Consider the following 16187-nt stretch of genomic DNA (forward strand, 5'->3'; position numbering starts at 1 on the left):
GTGCCAGACTCTTCAGTGGAGTGATCCAGTACTGATATTGGATGAGGAGCAATGGCCAAAAACTAAGGCATGAGAAGTTCTACCTCAACATGAGGTTGACTAAGGGTGTCAGAGCACTAGAGAGGGATACTCAAGGAGATTGTGGAGTCTCCCTCTCTGGAGACACTCAAAAGAAAAAAAAAACCCAAAAAAACTTGACGCATTCTGATGTAACCTGCCCTAGATGACTTTGCCTTGTCAGGTGGGTTGGACTAGATGGTCTCCAGTGGTCCCTTCCAAACCTAACAATTCTGTGACTCTCAACAGTGTCTACAAGTATCTAAAGAAAGGGTGTCAGTGGACGGATCCAGGCTCTGCTCAGTGATGCCAAGAAACAGGACAAGAGGCAATGGGCACAAACTGACACACAGGAAGTTCCACCTGAACAAGAGGACGAACTTCTTTTCTGTGCAGCGACCGATTGCCCAAAAAGGTTGTAGAATGTCCCTTTCTGGGGATATTAAGGAACAATCTGGACACAATTCTGTGCAATGTACTCTAGGACAACCCCCTTGAGCAGGAGGGTTGCACCAGATGACCCACTGTTGTCCCTTCCACCCTGACCCATTCTGTGATTCTGTTAGTCAGTGATTCCTGTCATTCAGCTGTTTTATTTTTCCAAATGTATATAAACATACAGGTATATCTAAAAACAACATCAACTGCCCTCTCTTTGCTGTGTTTTAAGTACATGAGCCAGACATGCCTGCCAAAGAAAGACAGGTCAGGACCAGTACAGTTACATACATTTATTTTCCTCCCTTTGCAACGACTATAGTGATTTTTCATATAATTGCAATATATCCCATCCTTTATCTAATTCACCTGTCTTGCTGTAAAAGGCCTCCAACCAAGGAAAAAGCAAACACTTTTTTTTTTCCTTCCCAGGGGACTTTTTCCTTTGCCTGTTTAGTAAACCTTCGATTTTTCTGTTAAAATTGACATTTTAAAGTAATTAAAGTACTTTTCTCTTATAATATATTTTTGCATACAAGAACAAAACCTTTCTATTTTAAGCAGTTGCCACAAAAAATGGGGACAGATTAATAAATGTCTATATAATAAACAAACAACAACTGGTAGTTAAAATTCAGAGGACATTTCCTAGGGGACTATAAATAATAAATAATTTGTGTGAGGCTAAGGAGCAGGCATAGTAACATTTTCAAAATGGCACACTATCAAATCAAGAGGACTAGGCTCCTGCAACAAAAGGCAAAGAAAAAGGATGTGCATTTTAAGCTCCATTGTCTCTCCAAAAATGGAGACCACTGACAAAGAGTGGTATCTACAGAGCTTTGTTTATCGCTGATCTCTGATAAGGCTACTCTGGGAACTTCTTTCCTATAGAAAAACAGTAAAACTGTTCTCTGATTACACCATCCATCTGACCTACTGTGAGGTAGTACCTACTACCAGCTATGAGGTAGTACCTATTAACATTCACACATCCTATTGTGGAACCAGGGACCCTGAACAATATTAGCTGGGGACAGAAGCAGTAGCAGGTGTCAATGCCACTAAAACCTCCAGATTTTGCAGTGTTTTAATTATAAGGAGACCATTATAAAAAGCCCTGACTCTCCACTGCCATTCTAATAAACCAAAACAACAAGTTTCAAGATACATTGCAGATACTGCTGTGCAATTAGAGCTCTCTGTTAACTCCTGAGAGTGTGAATTGACACTCTATGGTTTTCTTTCACAGACATGTCAACAATTTGAAAAACTAAAGAAGTCTCAATACAGGACCTCTGAGGGGAAAATATCCAGAAGAAGTCATGGAACACTGGTTGAAGACAAAGCTACAAATAAAAGGAAGCATCCTATGATGTACCATTAGGTTGGTGCAGGACAGCAGAAATCACTCATCTTCCCTTTTCAGAATGGAGCTAAACCCTACAAGGGGTTATTTCACCAAAGTGCTTGCAATTAACACTCAGATCTTTGGATGAAAAATGTAGCAAATTGCTACAGTTTCCTAGTAGCGCTAGAATAAGTGTCCTAGAGTGAGAAGACCCCCAGCTGTACAATGAAATACTGGCAAGTTATATTCCACTTGTACTGATTATATGTTTCCTATAAAATTTAATGAAAAAAGCTTGCTAAAATAATTAAATTTAAATATTGCGTTCTGCATCTTTATGTAATCACTGGTAGTCGGCAAATCTTAAAGATCCTTTGAAGACATTCTGTAACTTGTGGCACATTTTCCCTTGTTTTCTTTGGAAATAAGGCTATGATATTAGTCTGTCTGTACACCTCTGATCAAACAAAGCACTGATCTTGCAGACAAATATGGCTAACTGGCTCAAAATACAAAAGATAAAATACAGTTAAGCCAGGAAAAATGGGCAATCAGGACTAGAAAAGCCTTAGCAGTAGACATTTATGGACCCTATGGGTGCCAGGAAATAAAAGGCTTAATTTGGTATTTGCAAATTGAAAGTTAGTCACAAATTAGAAATCGAGAAGAAATTAGACTGTCTTCTTGAGAGTTAGACACTGAATGGTAAGGAAGACAAACTGGAACACAAGATGGAAAAGAGATCGTTGAATCATCTAAGTGTATACAGACATTGTACTACCTAGATTACAAAACTACCAGCTTGCACTCCAACATTACAATAACCTGTGTTAGAAAAGAAGCCCAGATGTTTTCTAAGGAAAAATATTCCTGTTTTAGTGATTCATTAGTCCTGTACAGGAAGCTGACAGATGAAGTTTTTTCCAAAACATGTGCCTAAGTGCACGCCACAAAAAGGAGACACTTTCTTACATACATGCTTTACATGCTATCTATACAATCCAGCTGCAGAGACTGGGAGGTTTAGCACCATCCCAAAGAATGATGCAGTACTGTGGAACACCTATTTTTCACAAAACACAAGAGTTTTTAAAGACATGCATAGGAGGAAGAAATTGTGTAACTCCACTTTTGATTTAAGAAGGAAATGTAATTTTTAATTTTAATTTTTAAAATTAAAATGAAGCTTCCTTATTCTACCATTCTTTCTGTTGGCAAATGAAAGCCATAAACTGAAACTACATGATGATGGGGAAATTAAATAAAATCTGGATGCCACTTATTCCACTCACACTGATGTTTGTAGCCTTGTCAATACCCAATGTGAAATGTAAATATCAAGCAAAAAAATGTAAAAAAATATAACTCAGTCCTAAGAACTCACCATAAATTGCTCTTTAAATAGAATGCTTCATAAATGTATTTTTCAGCACACAAGGACTTCCAAGACTAAAATCTGCATCAAATATAGCATTCTTCAGATAAAGTAAGTCACAGGTGGCAGTCACAAGTAACAAGGCATACCTTATCTCCTCAATTTCACAACACTTTTATTGAAACACATGTAAATGAATGTGATTGAAAAGATGGTGAATGGTAGTTGTAGAATAATAGTGAGCATTTTAAATTGCAAATAACTTGTCTAACAATCAGTACCAATAGCATTACACTTTTGACCCACTGCTCACTGATTCATCTGTGTAACAGCATCCTCTAATACTGTTGAAATCTACCACTGCTAATTGGTTTTTAGGGTCAGAACGTATATATCTAAATTTATCCCCAGATGAGACCATTTTACTGTATTGCTACACAGTCTTTGCAAAGCATGACACTGAAAAAAATCACTGCTGCCCTATATAATTCTTAAATCAAGCAAATTCAATCTTACAGCCTTAACATTCTCAAAAAAACCCCAAAAAGCCAAATTAGGCAATTCACTCCTAGAATGTTTTAACAAAGACATTTATTTCTTATTATAAATGAAGTCAATACTAGCATGGAGTTTGCAGATTTTTTTTAATTTTAAACAACCTTAAACTGGTTAGGGGTTCAAACTATGGAAATAATCCAATAAATATTTACAAGAAAAAAAAAATCAGAAGTTCATAGCACCATACCTGTGCCCTTGCATGAACTTCCTCAAGGAGACCTGAGTACTGCTGTTCCAGATACTTTTTTTCGTTCTGCCAACAGCTTGCCTGCGCTTTCATTTGTTCAGCCATTTTGTTAAAAGCATCTTCCTGGCTCTGCTGAAGCTCCTTCATAGTATTGGACTTGTTTTTACAAACATATTCCAGGTGAGATATCTGTGTAACAAGCATTTAAAAAGAAATTATTTTATTTCTCTAAGCACCGATTTACTTTATTGTGTATATCAGTTTAACCACAGATGTCATAAAATCTAAACTGTAATTTCTTCAATATTTTCATTAAAACTAAGTAAAAGCCTTTCATGACAGATTATTTACTTGAGTTGTGCAACAATATGAACGAAAAATTGGATTCAGTTTTGCCATTGCCATACCATACTGCAGATGCTTATTGCTTTCTTTGTTGAAAACCTGAACTGGACATGTCTCCTATGTTTTGGCTTTTTGTAAACAAGAGCATTAAATCTTGTGATGGTAAAGTATACCAATCTGAGTATACCAGTCCCTTAGAAGTTTGCAAGAATTGTAGATAATATATAAAAAAAAACAGTCCTTAATATAATTTTTGTTTTAGTGGAAAACCAAAACATTCCAAATACTATTAAGCATTAAAAGAATTTCAGAACATTTTAGCACACAGAAGTTGTTTTCGACAAGTACAAATGGATTCACTCTGTGGATAACTTAGTAGCTCCCATGCAAACTAAATGGAGGAATGAATCAAGGTAAGAAAAATTGTGAAATACACACACCTACAATTAATTACTAGAGAGTATCAGCAAGCTACTTTTCAAATGCATCATACAGAAATGCAAGAGGAAAATTTTGCTCCCAAGAAAGCAGTTACAACATGAGTGACATACTGTTCAAAATCCCTGAAAAGCTGGTGAGTATATGAAAAAAGTCCTAGAGACCTCACAGTCGATATCAATAACCATACTAAATTAAAAAGCAAGAAACAATATGACACAGTATCCTCAAACACTGCCAATAATGTTCACTCCCTTCTCTTCCACTCCCCTTTCCTCATTTACTTCAAAAGCAAAATGGAAAAGTATATCAAATGTTCATAATCCAGATTTTATCCTACCCCATCGGTAAGGAGATAGGTCCAACTGACTGCTGAGGTATTTATTAATTGATGGGCAGAGTTAAAACAATTCACTGTAACCAGCTCTGCATCTTACCCAGACCAGAAGAGTGGTCACTCCTGAAGATGAAAAATGTCAAAATAAGATTTTCCCCTACTATATCTTAAAAAATGTCAGCAGAGACAAGTTATGGAGTTGCTGTACTAGTCTTAGGACTGACCTGATAAATGGAGCCAGAAAACGAACTGAAATTCTAAAGACTGTCATATGTTAGTGTGTGGAGTCAGTTTAATTTATTTAAAAGGAGATTTTTCTTTCCTAAAAATGCAGGGATTTATGGAGAGAAAGGCCACATAAGCTTACTTGCACCCTGAAAATTACAGCTCCTCTCTACAGCAAATACTGAAATGTTTTATAAAAACTGGTATTTTCTGTTTGTGTTACTGAATATAATTCTATAATCCATGAGTTACAATTAAATGAAAAAATACACTGTCATTCTTTCAAATGAAATAATAAACTCTGAATAATAAACATATAATTTAAAGACGACACTCCTTGAGTAAGGGCATTTTGTTTCAGTTTTATGGTAAAATAAAGACTTGCTTTATTAGTGTAAATGACTAAGTTCTTTGAATTGCTTCATCAGTAAGATTAATTTATTTTCTTTTAATTAGGTCCCTGTGGCTAATATTGGCTAGTACTATTAGCATGTCCTGCACTGAAAGTGGAGCTTAGAGACTTCATACAGACTTCAGTCACATTTACATGCCCACAGCAATGGCATCAAACTGAGTTGTAGACAAGCCATAATTAATGGTATTGAATTATTAACGTCCAAATTCTTTTTGAAATAAGATGAATGTCAGTCCTTTTTAATGATACTGCAACGTGGACAAATGTCACTGAATTTAATAGAGGTAGCTGGTGCCTAAGGACACTTACCTTCTCATTAGCCCTGTTGAGGTCTGAGATCAGGGCATCAACATTCTCCTGCAAGATTACACAAAGCTCAGGCCAAGAGAATCTATCTAGGATGCCTTCTGGTTGTTTTATAAGCACACAGCCTGCTATCAAATGCTGGTATAAGCTGTGAAGGAAGGTTAGTTTCTCCTGAAACAAAAGGAGAATTACATGATGTATCTGAACAGTGTTAGAATTGAAAGACATGCATTACATGGGCAGTAATACGAACTACATGCAAGTGAAAAAAAGTCCACATAGCTCATTCACAAACCTTTTTCAAAATACCATAATTGCTAATATTTGCAGTCATACATATTGAAGCGAATGTAAGAAAATAGTTTTCACAAAATGTGTCTATTCAGACATAATATATAAATAGTTTATATAAATACAGAACAGTCCTGCTGTTATCACAATGACTATCTGATACAGATAAAAAATTCCATGCTATTAGTATATGCAATTTATTTATTTATGGTAAAACTTTCAGTTATACTCTAACTGTATCCACTTACAACAACTGCAGAGCATGCAGAAAATCCTCTGATTGGCTTGGCAGCACAAGACACTATTTATACAACTATCACTCTGAAGTCTTTTTTAAATTGTTTTTGTATGGATTATATATGAGACCAAATGGCCAGACAAAACAGGCTTATAGCTTCATGAGTTAAATTCCACAAGCCATGCCTCATTCATTTACACTGATTTTAGTCAGTAATATAATAAATTGATGCAAGTTATAAATAAACTTTAGCAACAATAGAATGCTATAGAAATTCCATCCTTAGTGCTTTCAGTACATATATGCAACTTAGCAACTTTGATTAAGACAACAATAGCAAGTTGTACCTCAAAAGTCACAAGGACAAAGTCTGTAAACTATTGCAAAGGTTCCCATTATTTTCCAGGGGCCTTGGTTGAAATTTTCCATTAAGAAAATACAGATGGCCAAGATTGGAAAGTAGGATTGTTCTGAGCTCTTGCCATTACACTTACATGTATTTTCTCACAATTATCTCATGGTGCTTTAGGCAATTAAAAATAAATTGTAGTTCAGTTTAGTTTAACTTTGTTTCTAACAGATCTACAAATTCCCCAAGGAAAATCCAGCGTGCCACCATCATTACATTTGATGTTTGAGCTGTGATAAAACTAGGATGACAATTATCCATTTGGCATGAGAAACAGGATTCCAAGACCCCAAATCAATTCACACATGTTGAATGCAACCACAGGGTTGTAGACATGCTGACTTTACAATATAGCCAGACTTCTAGTTTCCTCCACTTTAATCATTATCTGATGTGTGTAACAATTCCAGCTGCTTCATGTGGACCCTATTTAAATACCAGACTGTAAAAGAGGTGGAAAGAATGTTTCCTCTTTACTCAGTTGGCATCCATGTCCAAATTTGTGGAAGTAATGAGCTCAATATGCACAACAACTACAAGTATATCATTGCCCTTGCTAGTACAGAACCACTTTATTGGGCGGAAAAAGCAACAAAATTAACATCTGTTAATACATATAAGGAGAAAGATAATAGTTATTAAATAAGACATTGTAGACCCATTCCCACATATAGCACACTACAATTAGGTAATAGATAGAGGTAAGAATTTCTAGGTTCTGTGGCATGCATGCAAAATTACCTCAATTCCATATTTGCTATGTATCAATTTACACGTGGATCAGTAATTAACACATGATAATGACAATATTACATGTTTCAATTGTAAAACATTTCTGCTAACTTTTAATTTGAAAGAAAGAAAGAATTGTTCGTCAGGCATAGCTTTTTAAATAAAGTCTGTTTTTCAAAAATTTAAAATACGGGAATGATTAAGCTATTAGTTCTGATACAGAAGAAAGGAGAACCAATATGTCCTGAAATCCTGTAGATATTAAACACATATTTCAAAATACGTATCTTAAAATCATATTTTAGGGATAAATCTGTTAAAACTAAGAGTAACCATCTGATGTATGTAAATGTATAAAGCTGAGATTAAATAAAGACTCTTTGACAGTCATCTTGTCTCTAGTAATACCTCCATATCCTTCTGGTAAGCCCTGGTAAGCTTCTGGATTTCATTTTCAGATTCTGTGGCACGTACTTGCTCTTTCTCCCAGCATTGCTGTACATCCTGCAGTTCCATTTTTAAAGTTTCTATTAAGGTCTCTCTGTCTGCACACTTAGTGTGCAGATAGTTTAACTCTTTCTTGGTATCAGCCATGGTATCCTGAACTTCCTGTAAAACAGAGGAATTTAACAGAAAAGCTGGTATAAATTTTACTCTATAAAATGATAGCCTATCCAAGTGTTCATCACCTGAGGAAAGAAACAGTCATATAACCACATGTATTCACAAGAATCCAGGCTGGGTGGACTTTATCTTTCAAGAATAGAGTTTCAAAATTGACAATAGGCCTCTTGAACAGCTTGCAACTAGACAGCACTGGAAATCCATCTCTGACAGGTAAAGGCTCCATGATACAGTAAACTTCACAGTCCCCTCTACCCCCACAAATGACATGCAGAACACAGGAATGCAACTTATCCTCTGCAGAGCGCAAAGCTCTCAGACCCATTGAAAAGATACATTATTTTCTTAAGTGAATCCCTGATCTGTTAGGGCTGAGTCTGCAAGCAACAAAGATGCTGTTGTGCATTGTATTCTTTACATGCAAGATAAAAAAAAGTGAGGACTCTCTTTGGAGGTTGACCATGGGAAATAAGTAATTAGAAGTAGTCATAAATACTGTTATGTAACAAACACCAAAATCTCATCAGGTAAACATAGAACTTAATATAATACCCCCTCTGAGCCAAAATATGGTGCAGTTACACTGGATTTCCAGCACTGCTAAAGTTTGCAAAAGGTCAAACTGAAAGCATTGTTTATTTTTCATAAAATCATAGCTTCATAGACCATAAAATCATACAAAACATACCACTAAATTAATCAGAAAATGACAAGCTTTATTCTTCTAAATAGAAACATTAAAATATTAAAGTAATTTTAAATTTCTAATAGAAATGCTTTCAGACTAGATCTAGATTTTGATCATCTATACAATATTATTACCAAAAATTTAGAGAGATTGAAAACTGGCATATTGCATAAAAAACAGTACCCTGTGTGTGTAGCAAGCTCAGTTTGTGCATGAAGAATACAAGTATCTCTTGCAAAGGTTGCAAAATTTTTAGGTGACTTTAAAAAGTGCTGTAACAGAAGTGGAAGTCCTAAATCTTCTGAACATAAATTAGTAAAGAAACTTCATAACAGGTGACAACACATCATATCCATTAATGTGAAGATTCAATGAATGTTACAGAAAAGCATTGCATAAAGCATAAAACAGCATATCCTCAGAAAAAGAACCTGAAAAACACTGTGTTTACAGGCATTCTATTTTGGCAGTAATACAATACACTGCTAGTTGGGAGACTAAGTTAAAACACAACCTCAGGATTTGCTCACTCCCTTGGCTATTGATTTAACCAGACAGGACATTACAAAAGTGGTGTCAGCCAAAAACAGAAAGAAAAAAAAATATTTCCAAAACTAAAGGAAAGAGCTCTCAAGTGTTTTTATCTCAGCTAACTTTTACTCCAAGAAATTTTAGGCTGCGTACTTTACAGATGTTAAAGAGCACTTGATGCATCACATGCATTGACCCTTCTGACAAACATAAACAAAACAATTAACTAAAGAATTGACATCGTTAAAAAAATATACCTTCATATGCATAGAGGTAATTAAATTCTCTTTCCCTTTTCTTGAGAAAAACACTTAAACAAAAAAGATTACTGATAATGATTTCAATATAAAACAATACTTGCAAATTTATCAAGGTATTTTAATTATTCCAGAAGGGCAATCATTGAAATTATGTGCTTTATAGTGATAACTAGGATAAAGTAGCATGGTTTCACACAAACTTGTGAGGTAAACTAGTTTGCTCAATAGACTACAATGATAGAAGGACTTACTCTGATAAGAAAAAAAATACTTTTAATCCAGAAAGATAGGTTTTGCAAAATGTTCACATTTTATGCTAAGTTCATTAAACCTACCTTCAGGTCTTGTCTTAAAGCACACATTTTCTCCTCAGATACCTCAAGTTCTTTTGTCGTCTTTTTACACAAAGCCTTCATTTTCTCAAGCTTCAAAAAATATGAAAGTCAAAGAGGCTTTTACAGAAAGGGTGCAATGATCTATTCAATATAATATAAAGGAAGAATTTCATACATGAAAGTAAAAACAAAATTTATTTAAATTCCTTGTAGAGCTTTTGTACTACATACCATCTAAATAATATGCCATTACAAAACACTAAATAATCTTTTACAATGATTTAAAATGAAGAGTAGTGGTAAAATAACAAACTGAGTCCATTCTTACCTATCCTATTAACTCTCAAAATATCTGACAAAAACACAGATTCTGAAATGCACTTGAAAGTGTAGTAAATTCAGATAATGATCCGGGGAGTGGTTTGAGAAAACAAGTTTTCAAGTCAGTGGCCATTTGCAGAAATTGTCTAGCTACAAGCTTGATTCTTTACAGAGCACTGGATAGTACTCACATACTGTAAAATGCATCAATGTACCACAGAGGCACTAAAAGCAAAAGCAATCTCAGAGGTTGCTTAATATGTACTGAGGTACTACCATGTGTACTAGCTTCACTTTATACTTTCAAAAACAGTAACTACATAACAAAATAATGTGTATCTCTGTTTTTATGATGATGCTGCTAACGCCTGACATTTAAGGAGCAACTCAGAAATAGAACACCTAATATGCAAAATTTATGAATTACATTTAAAATGTTTATTTTTATATTTTGATGTCAGGAAACTTAGCAAAACCCTTAGAAATAATTACAGTAAATTAAAGAATGCTACTGGAATATTTCCAGTCTTTTTATTAGTTTACTAATAATTTCCCTCTATCCAAACATGTTCTGGTATCTGCACTATACAGAAAGTCAGAAGTTAGTTATCTTCAAAACCCAAAACACTTCTACACCTTTCTAGTTTGTTAGTTTGTGTGAGTACACAAACTAACCAGATCTTTTAATCAAATGTTTAACACAGTAAGTTAAAAATGGCACGTGACAAGTTTACCAGCGTATTTCACATATACATACAGGTGAACACATACATTAATAAATTCATCAAGATGTGAGGTCTTGTTCAAAATCTTTTTATAAAGGAAACCACTAAAATTTGCTTACTGTTGTGTTGCTACTAAAACCCTTCCTTATTGTGTATTAAAACAACCTAGTTTTATTGCACAGTGCCCTTCATAGTCCCCTTGTGCATTATTGTATTATTAAAGTTTTATTATTAAACATATCTCACACATAAAAAGCCAAAAGCAGCATTCTCTGTGGGGGCGGGGGTAATCAAGAAGGACAGAGCACTGCCCTTTCTGTGCACCACAAAGGTGCTCAGTGATCTCTGGCTCCATATGACAACTTCAGGGTCAGTCCCACACAGTCCTACTGGGAAGTCTTGTGGCAGGTCATCTGTTGGTCCTGCTCTGCTTGCGATTTATTTTCCTTGACAGTTCATTCTTCTTTCTGTCAGAACACTCTCTCTGCTTTCTTAGAAGCCACCCCCTTGGTCTCCCCACTGCTGTCTCTGGCACAGTTTCACAACAAAGCACATCACTAAGCCAAAGCCTGCTGAGTCGACTTTTCAACTGTGCTGCCTATCACGTGATGCTCCTCCTCCCAAATAACAATTCGCTGTGGATAATATGTTCCTAGTTACTCTGCAGCTTCCAGACTTGGGTCTCAGAAGAGTTTCATAATGACTATACACATCAGTTCTCTTATCTCGCTGGGAGAGACTTAACAGTGCTTGCTGTTTAAAAAGTGTAATTGTTACCATGGTCACTTATTTTTGTGTCCCTTGAACAAACTCAAAGGTCTTGTGGGAGACCTATTCTTTCTACTAAAAAGGGCAAAGCTAATATAGTTTTCTTTTTTTATTTTTAATTTTTAATTGTTTTAAACCTGTTGAATGACTAGCTAGACTATGCATTTGTCAAAATAATAGACAACACCTAGAAATTAAATAAGAATGCTGGCACTTTACAATCTCATCACACCTTGCCTTTCTGTATTTGCCAGTTTTATTCAAAGTCTAATCACAAGTTTGTACAAAAAGTTTTAATGGTGCAGTTAACTTCTCTGTACAGCCTTTAAAGCCACAAATTAATAACACATTTACACACAAGAGGAGTAATTTAGTCAGACTAGCAAAAGACACAAGAAAATAAATGCAAAACTGTAACTTCTCAGTCAGTGATATAAAAGGACTGCATGGAAAACATCTGATTTTTTATAAGGGTGAGTTTCCCAAAATTGAAATACTTCCATTATTTTATTAGATAATGTAAAGACAGTATTCTGACATTTTTATTGAAATTATAGCAAAAAAGCTCCCAAAGAGAATCCATTGAAAACATTCTCCTCAGAAAATTATACCAGTTTTAGAAGTACAGGGGAGCATGCCTGATAGCAGTGACTAATGAGGCTCAACCATTGTGTTTTTAGGACCACTGCAGTATATGCAGCTGCCCTCTTAGATCATTATCTTCTAACTAACATTCTATATATGAGCGGCTTGTTATTCTAAATGTTTTTTGAAAATAACCCCAAAAGACTGAACTAGAAAAGCAAATTAAACTAGAAAGACAAAAAAACTGTTCTCCCTGTCCCCACAAACGTGAAACTTTACTGTAGGGCAAAGCTTAGAGAAATAGTAGCAACAGAGATTTTTTCTTCAGGCATACTTGAAGCTGTCTACTCAACATTCCCACTCTTCTGCAGTTTTTTTACAAGCAAAGTGTATGTTCTGCTGCAGGCCAAATGCAATACATATAGAGCCAAACATTGCAAGTGCTACCTCATTAGACGTATCTTCCAGCTTGTTCTGGTAAGCTGTCAAGGTACACCTCAAAGTCTCAACGACAGAGCAGCTCAGAGGTTTATCTTTGTCCTCACAAGTGCCTGAAGGAAAACACAGAACAAAAATTAAGCCTTAAAGCCACAGAGAGAAAATTACCCACCCTGGATGTGAGGTATTAGAATTATTTAGGGCTTCAGTGACAATACAGAACACTGAAGAGCAGCCTTGTTTGCCATGAGAGATTCAGCTGTATAGCCATGCTTTCATAGCAAATAGAGCTAAAAGACATCTGTTTAAAAGCTTTAATAGAAGATACAGAACTGTAAATTCTGGATTACATTTATGTCTAATGCATTTGGTATGCAGTCTCACATATTATTCCTACTGTAGTCAAACCTGTGTCATTCAGTCAGACAAGCCAACTTTGAAACCACACAATTATATACTTTGAAAAACATGTCTGAAAGTTAAGAATGGTACACTTTTCCTGACATTATTTTGCTGTTGTGACTGAGCATGCATATAGTAATGCAGTACCTCATTTACTCAAAGCCTTACTGAGCCAAAGATCATATGATTATGTTATGCTTGGAGAGGACTTGATAACATTTTAAATTATATTAAATTTTATTCTGAAGGATATGACAAAAAAATATTATCTGTCTGTAGGGTCCTATATAACAGTTCAGTTATAAATCTGATATAACAATTATATACACACACTAAACTTATTTATTAAATCTTTAGATTGAGACTTCTGATCTTGTTGCCCTTATTGGGGACATATGAACAAATCTGACCATTTCAAAGTGCATAGAACAATGTGCCAAAAAAGCAAAACAACACTGTATTGATCGAGAGGTCACCAGATGTCAGCTGATATTCAGTTTCCAAGAACAAACTTTTCTTTTTTCCTGGTGTTACACCACAATACTAGGTTATTGACAGACCATTCCTCTCAGCATTATTTATATTCTTAGAAAAAAACTTTTATCACTTACTGTGTGGCAAATTATAGTATCAACGTTTCAACAATTTTTAACACATTCTATAAGGAAAACTATCTTTACCAACTATAATAGCAGCCTTATTTTGCAAAAGTGAAAATATCTGGGGAATTTTAAATCCAGGAAAGCTAAATCATCAAAACTCCCAGCACAACTAAACAATGATAGAGGTGCTTATCACCAGTGTCACTAAGCAATTTACACAGGGTGGCTCATGAAGTCAAATCAGGTACTAAAGTCTGAGACTTTTCTTTGGCTCTCCATAAAACTTTATCAGAGGAGGTCCACTTACATACTTGCAGGGCATTTAAAAAATATTCTATAATTAGTGTCATCTAATAAGCATGACATTCTACTACGGCATTGTATAAAAATAATTAAATTCCTCTTGTAGGCTACATGTAATACACTAATAGAACTCAGTGGAAAACTTACTTAAGTGCACAAGTCAGAATGTATTGCCAAAATTCTTTCAATTAGTTAGCCTCTTCTCTCCTGACTTATTCAAAGCAACACATATTTGCAAGATTGCTTTCAGCAGCAGGAGCAAGATCGGCTCTACAGCATGCACATCCCAGTGACTGACCTCTGTCCTCTGTCCTATCAGCCACTCCCCCTACTTACCACAGTTTCTAAAAGTCTGCAGAGTCAGGGAAAAAACAAGTTTCTTAATGACACTTCAGAGCCCTGTAAATCCTAGAGATATCCCAAACAACTGTGTTACACTTAAAACCAACCTAAGAAGAATTCATAAAATCTGACCTCTTTTGAGAAGATTTCACATTGAAGAAAGTGCTGACTGTGACCTTAGGATAATTTTTATCACATAACCACAGCTATAGCTAGGCAGAGAGCTCCAGTCCAATCTTCTTATTTACAAGACCAACCTCTCACTACTACCCATTGTAGGAACATTATGCGTTGATCTTGTTGCACAAAAAAATAAACACTATTTTTTCATACTTGTAGCTCTAGCAAAGTGGTAACAAACAATTCTCATTCAGTTTAAAACAATGTGTATTAAGTCTATCCAAGAGTTATCTTCCATACCATAGTTTTTGTCAAACTGTCTAAATAAAGTATTTTCATATTTTAAGTCCCAACCTGCAATGATGTTATTAATATCATGTTTGCCAAAATTAGAATTTTGCCAGTAAACTTTTCATGATGTCATTCCTTCCCTTTGCTCTAACCCTACTTCTAGGCAGCTCAATCTGCCAATAGAAATACAGATTCAGTCTACCAGTTGAAAACAGACCTGTGGCTTTAATGCTGCCCAAATGTTGTCTGACTTCATACAACTGTGCAGGAGACATGCAGCATAATCCAAACACACTCTGTTGTGGCAGAAGCATGATGTCAGCAATGCAATAAAAAACGTAACCCAGTACTTGAAGTGTGCGCCCAGTACTGCCCAAGAGTTTGAGGGAAGAATTTGGGAAAAATGCCAAGTTCCATATGAGTCTTACAGAAGTATACAAGTGAATAAACTCCTAAATCTGCTGTTTCAGACTTTCTGCTAGCTGTACTGGGCCAAGGGTAGGAAAAGAGATCATTTTCTTCAGAACAGCTCATATGGTGCTGTGTTTTAGATTTTTGACCAAAAAAAGGTGATGCTAACTCAAAGCAGCTAACACTCTTAGGACTTTGCACCCATTTCACCCTTTTTTCAGATTACTACGACCATACCTACTTTTTCCAGAGGACTCTTAAGAACATACCCTATTGCTGAATAACTGCACAATGCGATAAACTGAAAAGATACAAAGTGAATTCATGCAAATGAACCAATGAGAATAACAATGCTTTGGAAAATATATAAAGGTCACTGGAAAAGGAGAAAACATGGATTTTTGCTTGTTATTTTGACGTGCATAAAGGAAAAAAAAGCTTTCTAAAACTATTTAGGTTTTAATCTGTACTGAGTTTTCATGGGCTGGTTTTTGATGGTGGGGGAAGGCTTCAGGGGTGGCTTCTGTGAGAAGTTGCTAGAAGCTTCCACCATGTCCAGCAGAGCCAATCCCTCATGGCTCCAAAGATGGACATGCTGCTGGCTGCTGTAATTGTTAGTACAGAGAAGCAGGAGTGAGAACAAGTGAGAAGAACAACACTGCAGACACCAGGGTCAGTGCAGAAGAAGGGACAGGAGGTGCTCCAGGCACCAGAGCCCACATTCCTCTGCGGGCCGTGG

At 35.6% G+C, this 16187-nt stretch overlaps 1 protein-coding gene across 1 annotated transcript in view; it reads right to left on the reverse strand.

Moving 5' to 3' along the window:
- The window catches only part of CCDC171 (coiled-coil domain containing 171), a 153982-nt gene that overhangs the window by 88997 nt on the left and 48798 nt on the right, over positions 1–16187 (reverse strand). The window contains exons 11-15 of the mRNA XM_058044445.1: positions 12987–13090; positions 10141–10230; positions 8111–8311; positions 6036–6203; positions 3967–4155 (exon numbers count right to left, since the gene is read on the reverse strand). Of these exons, the coding sequence (XP_057900428.1) occupies positions 3967–4155; positions 6036–6203; positions 8111–8311; positions 10141–10230; positions 12987–13090 (752 nt within the window). The remainder of the gene's footprint in view (positions 1–3966; positions 4156–6035; positions 6204–8110; positions 8312–10140; positions 10231–12986; positions 13091–16187) is intronic.

This window comes from Melospiza georgiana, chromosome Z (genome assembly GCF_028018845.1).
Source record: "Melospiza georgiana isolate bMelGeo1 chromosome Z, bMelGeo1.pri, whole genome shotgun sequence".
NCBI lineage: Eukaryota > Metazoa > Chordata > Aves > Passeriformes > Passerellidae > Melospiza > Melospiza georgiana.